The sequence below is a fragment of the Propithecus coquereli genome, unplaced genomic scaffold (assembly GCF_000956105.1).
Source record: "Propithecus coquereli isolate 6110/MARCELLA unplaced genomic scaffold, Pcoq_1.0 Scaffold85, whole genome shotgun sequence".
NCBI lineage: Eukaryota > Metazoa > Chordata > Mammalia > Primates > Indriidae > Propithecus > Propithecus coquereli.
Genome location: NW_012154729.1, coordinates 4,243,651 through 4,255,387, shown reverse-complemented (window position 1 = coordinate 4,255,387; position 11,737 = coordinate 4,243,651). Strand labels below are relative to the sequence as shown.

General features: G+C 34.8%; 1 protein-coding gene across 1 annotated transcript in view; it reads right to left on the bottom strand.

Moving 5' to 3' along the window:
• CDK17 (cyclin-dependent kinase 17) overlaps positions 1 to 11,737 on the bottom strand; it is a 96,863-nt gene that overhangs the window by 29,180 nt on the left and 55,946 nt on the right. The window contains exons 2-4 of the mRNA XM_012664044.1: positions 8,909 to 9,055; positions 5,491 to 5,655; positions 1,248 to 1,381 (exon numbers count right to left, since the gene is read on the bottom strand). Of these exons, the coding sequence (XP_012519498.1) occupies positions 1,248 to 1,381; positions 5,491 to 5,655; positions 8,909 to 9,026 (417 nt within the window). The 5' untranslated portion in view covers positions 9,027 to 9,055. The remainder of the gene's footprint in view (positions 1 to 1,247; positions 1,382 to 5,490; positions 5,656 to 8,908; positions 9,056 to 11,737) is intronic.

Here is an 11,737-nt window from a genome sequence, read left to right as displayed (position 1 = left end):
TAAATAATGAAAAGATACTGGTGGTCCCCATATTAATTTTATATTTTACATAATCATAATCAAATCCCAATAAGATTATTCTTGAGACAAAATAAAATGCCTAAAGTTTATCTAGAAGAATAAACAGAAAAAAGTATCAAAAAATATTCTACAATAAGTAAGAATATATATGTGCATAGGAAAGCGAGAAAGGAAGTCTTTGCAAATATTAAAATACACTATAAAAAGAATATAAAATGTGTCACCTTTGGGGGGAAAAAACAAATTATAGCTCAATGAAGAATAAGAAAATCCAGATATAGACCCAATACTAAATAAAACTTTTAAACATAAGATACTGAAAATCTTATATATGATATACATATTTATATAAGAAAAGGAATATTTTTATTATTACTGTGATAAAATTTAGTTATAAAAAGATATCAAGTTGATTTCAAGCATTGAAAAATGCTAATTTATCATTTAGAAAACTGACATTATTTTTCTTAACTGATTCAAAAGCAATCTTTAATAATAAAAATGTAATCAAGCAAGCTGATCAGCATTGTCTCAACAGCACTGAAAAAAGTTATAATACTGGTCCTTTTATTTTAAAACATGTTTAATTTTTTTGCAGGAAACTATTTTAATGTATACTATGTACTGATATGGTAACAGTCATAATCAACTTCTGTCCTCAAGGTTATAACATAATATTGATAAAGAAAAGGAAATGAATTCTTTTATTCCTTTACATGGATAAGTAACTTATATGTGCTACAGAGATTAGTAGGTATAATGGACCACAAAGGAAAGGATACCCATCTTTATAATATAATACAAGAAAAAAAGCTGGTGCTTATTTTATTTATACTTAAAACTTGAAATAAAATATATATAAAATAAAATATGAAGTACCCAGATGGCTCTCAAAAATAAAATTAAAATCATATTTTCTAAAAAGACAACTTTGCTAATGTATAATTCTTGAGTTTTTAAAAATCCATTTCTCACTAATAGAGAACCTTAAATAATTTTTTACAGATGTGAACTATAATTAATGTATACGTGCCTTGGGATAGTAACTAGAAAAGAGGAAATACTCACAAACTACAATTCACTAATGCAAAGAAACAACTCTCTTACAAGTGTCATTTGCCTTCATGAAAATTTTCAAATGGGCATTTACTCTGTTTGTTAGATGTGTGTTTACTTATCTATACAGACATACATACACAGTATGTTTATAGTTTTTAAATGATTACCTCCATTGAGATCCGTCTATGTATACGATTTCTGAGACAAACACCTGTCGGTGACTGGACTTCATCAGATGATGTCCCAGAAGCTTGGTCACTCTCACCATCTGATCCCATTTTTAGATTTTCATGAACAATATCTACGTCAGAAAATGAGGCATTATTTACCTTAAAAGAGATACATTATATCCTACTACATCACATAATTTATTATCGCTACAGGTAAAATATAGAGAGCCAACATGTAAAATCACAGCATAAAAAGTTTTTTACATTCTGGGTGCCAGAGGTGTGTGGTTAATATATCAAAACGTAACTCAAATGTCTTAAAATATTAATAGTAGTAAGAAATCCTTTTACAGTTTCAAACCATGAAACATTATGAAAAAACTAGCATTCAAGCTGTTATCAAGAATTGAACAATAAAATTATAGACTAGAAATAATACTTGAGAATTCATTCTCTCATTTTCTAGATATGGAAAGTGAGACTTGCAAGGTTAATGATTTTCAAAAGGTCAAAAAATTTAGAGGCGGAGTTGGAATAGAAACCTATTTAGTTTAGCGTTCTTTCTATTAAATAATGTGCTACTGGGTCTACAGCAAATGGAGCTAGTTCTTTGAATATTATTTTAAAAACTTTTTTTTTTTTTTTTTTTTTTTGAGACAGAGTCTCACTCTTTTGCCTGGGCTAGAGTGCCGTGGCGTCAGCCTAGCTCACAGCAACCTCAAACTCCTGGGCTCAAGCGATACTTCTGCCTCAGCCTCCCGAGTAGCTGGGACTACAGGCATGCACCACCATGCCCAGCTAATTTTTTCTATGTATTTTTAGTTGTCCGATTAATTTCTTTCTAATTTTAGTAGAGACGGGGTCTCGCTCTTCCTCAAGCTGGTCTCGAACTCATGAGCTCAAACAATCCGCCCGCCTCAGCCTCCCAGAGTACTAGGATTACAGGCGTGAGCCACCGCGCCCGGCCTAAAAACTTTTTAAAAGCTGCTAATGCAGCTTCTCCTTCCTCCCCAGTGTCAAAATAAAACAATTCAAAAGTTATTCACAGAATATCTACTTTTTACCAGAACTACAAACACAAGTTTATTTGACCTACGAAGGGTCAAAAATCTGTTGGGAGCAAAAACATATTCCTATTACAACACAAGGTGGCTGATGGTACATGTTTAATAGACATAAAAGTTGAATAGAAGTAGAGGGGAGAAAGATTAATTCCTTCTGGGAATATTTAAAACAAACTTTTATACTCATATTCCTGCTTATATATTTGCATTTGTCAGGCATTCTCTAATTCATCTAGCAAAAGTGGCCCAGCATAAACAAATGCTAGAGCTAGAACTCATCTCTTGCCACTAATACTGTCTACACAGCGATTCACTCCCCAAAAAGCAGCATGTTGTTTCTTGCTGCAGTGCTTCAACATACATTTTTCTCACTGGTAAGAGATGCCTTTCCTCATTTTATCCACCTGGCAAACTCAGACTCATTCTTCAAAACTTTGCTCACGTATCATCACCCAGCGAAGTCTTTTCTAATCTCAGACACAGCTGACTACTATACCCTTACCGATTGCACTGAAGAATATTTTTTTTGGTTCATGTGATTGGGGACAGGATTTGGTTTATTCATTTTTGTATCCTGAGAACTTAACAAACTGTCTGACACTTAGAAGGTGCTCAACAAATACTCAAATGAATTGAATATTAACTAAAAATCAAGAAACAGACTAGATAACTGGACTTCATTTTCAAATGAAAGGTTATATGAAATATATTCAATGTGTAAGACAATTGAAAATATTAATATATTTTGTAAGTATAAATTTAAACTTTTAATGAACAATATTTACTTATAAAAATATGAAAATGGCTTAAATTAAGAAAAAAGTTGAATTCAAGGGTCTCATATCAAATCAATCTTAGAATTCACTTTATTTCTATATTTTTGTCTTGGTAACTCAATATTGAGAAAACTCCAATTCACATTTGTAAGCAGTTGTAAATGGTAATGGTTTTTAACAGCTCAATATGTAATTCGAGAATATACTTCAATTACACAAAGATTTCTGGAGAAATTTTATGCTGAGATCTGAAGAAAAAACAAACTTGGCGGGAAAGTCAATATATTGGTGACTGGTATCTAACCTGTTAAAATTTGGTATCTAAGACATCTGAGGTCACACGTATTCTTTTCTGCTGAACTTTTAAAATGTTAAAGATACTTAATCATGCTTTCCATTTCTAGTAAAATCTGATATCTTCCTTCCTCAAGGAAATGTCAGCTAATATAGCTAATATATAATACCCTAAGCTATACAGCTTAGTTTGCAAGAATACATGGGTAATACCCAGGAAGCAAAAACAAAGGGAGAACTGAAAACCCAAAGCTGTTATGCATAAATTGACTCTGTCACGATCCTGGAAGCGGTTGCTGATCTTAGCTAAGAAGGTCCTTGGGTTTAGTGGCTACAATGAGGATAAAAGATGAAGCCTTGGGTGTGTGAGCTGCAAGTGAGACTTTCCCATAGAAGGGCCTCACTCTCAAAGTGCTACACCTTTGAGATTTAAAGGGCAGACTTAAAAAAAAAAATCTGACCTGTTGCACAAGGACTACAAAGGAAGTTTATTAATATCAGACTATAAATAAATACTTTAGTACCATCTGACTCAACCAAGAAATTACTCATGTCATTAACAAACAAGTACAGCTCTGACATGATTATTGATCAGTATTTTCATTTCCATCAAGACAAACATGAAACAATGAAGGCTTATGTCAGAACTTCACTCACTTGTCAGCAGGGATAGCAACTTACTTGCTGAGTCAGGTAATAGCTTTTGAGAACTAGAATACTATTTACTTGCTCAATTTTTGTGCCATTCACAACGTAACAGCTACAGACACATGCACTTTTAAATTTAATCTACATTACTAACATTTTCAATATTACTTCCTTAAGTCTAGAACGAAGGAATAGAACAAGCAAGGCTTGTTTTTGTATGGCTCCTGAGCTAAAATTGTTGTTTGTGTTTTTAAAGGGTTATTAAACAAAGAATAATATGCAAACAGAGACCATACGTCCATAAAAACCTAAAAAATTTACTATGTGGCCCTTTACAAAAACAGATTGCAAACTCCTGGACTAGACAATGCCAAACGCTAATCTGTAGTGTTTTCTGATTTCTCCCTCCATGGCCAACTTCAGACCACTAACGGGACACTGAATGTACAGTTGGGAAGAAATCTGCAGTAAGCACACCATTACATAGTATTTTGACTATAAAGATATGTCAGAAATAAATAATCACCACAACACAGATAACAGTAAAAAGTAGTAAAACAATTAGGAAGTAACAACTTTTGAGTATTCATTACCTTTGTTTTTAATTTAGCTTACTTAGTTGTAAGTTTATATAACTTAAAATTTAATGACAGCTACATTTAACAGCCAGTTTGCAAAATTCCTGAAAATTTAACATTCATCTCTCATGAACTAGTGTGTGCCAACTTCAGAATACCATTCTGTAGGGTTGCACCTACAGGGATAAAGGCTATGTACATTTCCCATAAATAAAACCCCACTGTAGATAAGCTCATACTCCCAAAATTAAGGGAACTCATCAGGAAATAATCTATTATGCTAAAAGTAAAAAGTAGGCAGATAAGCAGTAGAATAAAACTCTCATGAACTTCAGTAAATATAAGTATCTAATGACACTATAAAATAGTTATACTTCAAGTGATTTTAAAAATCAAATAAGATAAATAAGACACCATCAAAAAAGACCACAGGAATATATAAACAAAATAAACAGAAACTTGTAAATATATTTTTTCCCTGGTTATTTAAAAGGATGTAATGACAGAATAACAGGTGATAATAATATATACTAATCATTGCACTGGGCTATCATATGGTGATGATCTGAAGAGTTACTAAGGTATGACCTTAAACTAAACACCATCCCAAGCTGTCATTAATCTTGAAATCTTGCATCCATTTCTTACAGGGTTCATTTCCCTCCTGATGGACAGGTTTTCAAATTTTACTTCTCTGTAGTGTCAGCACTACTACCTCTTGTGAGTGTTCCATCTTTCTGCTATCCCTCCTGTCCTTTACTTGATTTTTATCTGACAAACCAGATAATAAAGGTTGCCTGACTTCTATACAACTAACACTTAACTATGTGCATGACCTATAATCAGAAGAGTAAATACAACAGACAAATAATCAAATTACCTAATCTGCTTCCATTTCTGGGCATTGCCATGAAGGAGCCAAGGCTTCCTCCAATAACACTGTGTGGTCTCCGCAGTGGTGGCTTCTTGAAAGACCCTGTGTACTGGTGGAGGAAGGAATGCATACTGTGAGATGTAGGAGGCCTGCCATTCTTCACAATAGGCTCTGTGGTTCGCAGTATCCCAAAATCATTCCATTATGAGCACAAGATCCAGGATCACATGAGAAGGATCGAGAAAGCAAAACAGAAAACAAAACAGAAAGTTGTAATAGAGATCATTACATTTAACCTCGTTTTATTGGTTACCTTATCTAGAATTAACACAGTTTCTCTGTCAAAATACTTACAGAAAATAATATCTGCAGTTGTTCTAATAAATATTTCTTATATAATCAAATTTGGCCAGCAATCACAAAACTACTAATATAACCCACCAATTTTTGATCCATTTGCTTATTTTACCATATCTCAAGACTGTTTTCATATTACTACTCCATTTACTGACTACCTGGTATGTGCCTTATGACTAAACATGCTGTATACTATAAAAGACATTGTCCTGGCCTAAAGGAATTTATGTTCCTGTTTGTTGGACATTCAAAAAGGTATGTCAATTAGTGAAGAAAACAGAAGTACTTAAGTGCACATCAATACAGAGGCTCTGAATTTATTACCCTAAATTTGGGATCTTTTGACTTCAAACAATATGACAAATGTCCCAGTGCACAGACTGAGGAGTCAGGACAAGAAATTGGAGTATCTGGAAAAACCAGACCATTTCAATCTTTGCCTTTTGGGGTTACTCCAAATCCTAAGTAATCATGTGAAGTGACATTCTGTTAAGTTTGTTTGAACACACTTCCTGGGAATATGTGCATGTGGTACACTTTATTAGCTGAAGAATTTCAGTTGTATCAATAAGTCCCAAATAATATATGCACAATAAAACATAATTTCGTCTTTCTTTAATTTTGTTCTATTCTCTCCCTCATATTTAAATTGTCACCTAGTCTCACCAAATTCAATAATCACAATATATCTTCCCACTATAGGAAAAATAAGTTCAAGGCTAATTACTTAACATAACTTTCTGTGATATATCTAAAATAGTATTAAGACTTTTATCAATCAAATTGAGAGCAACTATAAGGAGAAAGTGTATCTCAGATGAACTGAGTTTTTCATTGAGATGAAATTCCCATAACATAAAATTAACCATTTACAGTACATAATTCAGTGAAATTTGGTACATTTATAATGTGGTACAACTATTACCTGTATCTTGTTCCAAAATATTTTCAACACCCCTAAAGGAGACCCCAAACACACTAGGCAGTCACTCCCATCAATACTAAAATATTACAGAAAATATGCAGTTAATCTAAAACATTAATTAGGTCTCCAAAATGTATGTTCATTTTCTTTGACTCACACTTCTTTAGAAAGAGAGATTCGTGGGGCCGGGCGCGGTGGCTCACGCCTGTAATCCTAGCACTCTGGGAGGCCGAGGCGGGCGGATTGTTTGAGCTCAGGAGTTCGAAACCAGTCTGAGCAAGAGCGAGACCCCGTCTCTACTAAAAATACAAAGAAATTAATCGGACAACTAAAAAAAAATATATAGAAAAAATCAGCCAAGCCCGGTGGCGCATGCCTATAGTCCCAGCTGCTCGGGAGGCTGAGGCAGAAGGATGGCTTGAGCCAGGAGTTTGAGGTTGCTGTGAGCTAGCCTGACGCCACGGCACTCTAGCCCAGGCAACAGAGTGAGACTCTGTCTCAAAAAAAAAAAAAAAAAAAAAAAAAAAAAAAAAAAAAAAAAAAAGAAAGAGAGATTTGTCTTGTAGCCAAATATTCATGAAGAATGTGTCCCAGAAACCATCCACCAAGATGTATACTGTGCTTATTTTATTCCTAAACATCACTGACAAACATACTGGCAAGATTCTTCTATTATAAAAATGAACACATTGGGCTTAATTAATATCAAGAATTAAATAGGCATCTAAGAAAGAATTAAGGATTTTGTTCCATGTATCTAGCAGAGATCCTCTGGAAAGAGGAATAAAAGAAAGATTATAAAATCATCTTTGAGATTTAACCTAAATGTAAAATTTTCCCCTCCTCCATGTAACTATATCCAAATTATTTTAAATTTCCTATTGAGCCCATCCTCTCTCCTCTCCAATGTTAAAAACAAAACAGGTGATATCAAGGAAAACCTTAATAAAAGGAAGATGGTGCGACAGAAGAGATGCAATGCTGCAGGCTTTGAAGTGAAGAAACCTAGGTTCTAAAGTACTGACCCTACCAACAATGAGCTAGGTAACCTTGAGCAAATAATGACTATTCTGAGGAAAGGAAATAAGAAAACTGAAGCCTGGCTAGTATAAATGACTTACTCAGAGTCACACAACTAGTAAGTGTTTAAGTATATTAGTGTATCCCAGGTCCCATCCCATGATTTTTAACTTAAAGTCCAGAGCCCATTCCACTATACCCCTCCCTCTCTCACAACACAAGCACCTGCACTCAATGGAAGGGGTGCAGGTGTTCATGCTTTTACCCATTGCCACAAATGTCTAACAGCAGAATTTCAGGCACAGGCAAGGAAGGCTTGGCAGATACTCTGCATACCATGACATATTGGCAGCCATTCATGTCAGCTCTTTCCTGGTTATTATCATGGGTTATTATTATGACATCCCTAGGGCTATTTCAGCGTTGAACATGTAGCCTTGTTCTGTAAGTTTCATCAGGATTTTATATTTTAATCCGTTTAACAAGCTCCTTTTACTTTATATTATTAATAACATCTGTGTACTACTACTTTACATTGTAAAAAGCATTTTCAAATGTGTGAAACATTATATGCCTACCACAAGTGCTCTCAATACTATGGGCACACTCTGTGGTAAACATAAAATAAGAAAATAATAAAATTCACTCATGTGATGAACCTTGTAATCTACGTGGATAGTCAACATGGATATAGACAGTTATAAAACTATGACGAAGCCACAAACAGAAACTTCCTATGCCCTTAATTTAAGATGTGATAATTTAGGTTATAAGAATAACAAAAATATTTAAATGCTAATTTAAAAACAGTTATTTAACAATTAGGATAATATTATAAAATACATTCTTATTTAAGAACTGGTGAGGAAATGGGAGGATACATAGGATAGAAGAATTCATCAGGGTTTGAGACCAGGTATAGTAACACTATTGGAGTGAGAGAGGAATATTCCAGTAAGTAAGCGAGCAAAAGTAATACGGGCTTCTGTTGCCTAAGAAACCAGAGAAATAAGAGAAATAAACAAAAGGAAGCTATTATGAACTTATCTGGAAAGTAAATTTACATTCTATTTCCAAAGTAATTAAAAGGGGAAAGTATCTCCCTTCACCCCAAATATTTACCATTATCCTTGCTGCTGTTTTCTTCAATAGTCATTTGTTCAGCCAATTCAGACAATGATTCATCAATAGTCTGGCTTCCTCGAAGTGTGAGGGAAAGCCTTCTCTTAAATTTTTTCATCCTATCAATTGAATGTGGCTTGGAAAATCCTGAAAGAAAAGAATGAACACAAAATTAAAGCTATGAATATCTTACTGCTCAAGAAAAATGTCATTCTGGGTTTACTGGCAATCTTCAAAATAGGAATATAATGAGGAATCCTCACTTCTGCCAAACATCGCAAAATTCAATCCCTTGCTTAAAAAGTCCCACCCACTGATTAACGCTATATTTATCTGGCAGCATCAGAAGAGCAGGAATTCCACATAACTGAAGAGTGGGACTCTAAGCATCACAACTAAATTTAGAAGGATCGGAAATTTTCTTAAAATGTGCTTTCTAAAAGCCAATATAGTAAAAAATACCAACATTAATTTTGATGCTTAGGTTCCAGCACATAAATATCAATCATCATATTGGAACCAGTCAATGATATCTTCAGCTATAACCAGGAGGTGGGTGAGGTAAGGGGGGAGGATAAAGAATGATGTTTGACACTTAAATGGCTCCAAAAAAGAATTTTCCTTTTTAAGTTCTTATATAGCCAATATATTGGGGTTTTCTTTTGTTTTTCCTTGGCAGGCTATTAAGGGTCTCTTTTTGATATCACAACAGTACCAAGTTTTAGAAGGAAGAAAGGAGAGCCAACTATCACAACAGTACCAGTTTTAGAAGGAAGAAAGGAAAGTCAAATCAAATGTCTATCCCATACTAGATAATTTCATACCTCTTAATTAATTTAGTCTTCCTAACTAAAGGGAAGACTACTATCCCCTTTTCACACATGAGGATATATGCTCAAAGAAGTCCCCTCACCCAAGTCAAACAAATAATAAATGACAAAACTGAGAGTTAAAACTAGAGTTACCATTTACTTTTTCCTCCACATTATAACATCTTTGAAATCAGGATATATCTCAAAATTAATGGGATGTCAAAATGTAACTGACAACATTTTTCTTTCTTAGAGGTACATACATAAATTAATGGTACAATTCACAATAGAGTCTTAGATATGATGAAACAAGGTACTTACTGTCAAATCAACTCTAGAATTTCTCCATTTGATTCTTTTCTACAGATTCCAGTTCTCTAGTGAAATTTTCCACCCCAGCATCTATTTCATGAACAGATTAGTTATAGTATTGTAAAGCTCCTGTCTATAATTCCAAAGTCTGCATAATTTGTGGGTCTGTTTCTATCACTGATTTTCTTCTCTTGCTCTTATTGTATGTCTAATAATTTTTTATACAATGCCAGACATTGCATGTGAATGACTGTAAGTAAACGTGCATGAAAAAAACGCAGAGGCTCTGGATGATGTTACCTTCCTCCAGGGAAGATTAAATTTTTTTCTAGCAGGCACAGTCAGAATATATCCATTCAATCCAACTAGGGACTGAACACTTGACAGAGGATTTAAGACACTATGAAGATCAGCCTACCTCTGGGTAGATCCCACTCCTATGGTGTGGTCCTTCAACTGTAAACTAGTGCCAGAACAACAATAACAAACTATTGAGAGGTCCACTTGTGCCTTGCTCAGTTTTTATCCTCTAACCCAAAAAGCTTAAGAGCTGGAAAATGCCTCAAGAGGAAACCCAGCACAAAGTGTGTCTGTCCCTCTTCTCTTCTGAATCTTGACTCCTCAAGTTTTGACTGACTCAGAAGCTCTATAATGCCTTCAAAATGATTTTTACCTCTAGTATTTCTAGTAGTTGTCGGCAGGAGCTTTAGTCTGCTACAAGTTACTCCATCACAGGCAGAAGTACAGGTTTTGATATGAATTCGAAGAGAAAATACATCAATTTCATCAAGGAAGGTGCATTTATAAGAGGCAGTTGGTAAACTATAAGAGTTGATTCCAACTAAGAAAACTGTTAACTCTGTAAGACTGTCCCAATTGCTATATGCTTCACTTCTGATAGTCAACCTTTATAGCTCTACCTTCATAGTCAGTAATCCATGCCATTTGTTTAAACATATTATATTAGGTATTAGTGCCACTCTCATCTACCCTTTTGTTTCTGTTAAGACTTTGCAATACGTAGTGACATCCTCCTCTGTAAAGCTCCAGAATCATCCTGTGCAGCAAAGAAGTAACTCAGCAGACTTAAGGTGCTTACACATTGCACATTATGAAGAAAAGACTTGTCTATGAGAGGCTCCTGGGAGATAACCTCTGTGCCCCTGCAATATGCTGCCTAAGAGTGTCTCTGTATACCTGAAACCTTGGGTCACACATGAATCATGGTGAATGTTTATTTCGTATGTCTGGAGCCCTGGGCCACACTGTATCAGTTTGACTCTTGGGGAGAGGAAGGATAGAGGAGGCTGCAGACTGAGCAGCTAAAGTCAGTCATATGGGCACTCTATGCCTACCTAACTGATCCCCAGTAGAAATCCTGGACACCAAGAGTCAGGTGAGCTCCCCTGGTTAAAGCTCTTTGCATGTACTGTCACACATGGTTGCTGGAAGAATGGAGTGCTATCCATGCAACTCCACTAGAAGAAGACAACTGGAAGTTCACACCTAATTTCTCTTGGGCTCCACCCTATATAAATTTTCCCCCGTGTTGATTTTAATCTGTGTGTTTTAGCTGTAATAAATCATAACTGTGAGTTTAACAACATTTCCCTTAGTTCTGTAAGTTCTTCTAGCAAATCACTGACTCCCAACACACACATCCTTTCAATAAGTACACATGCCTAAACGAAAGCTCCTAAGAGCT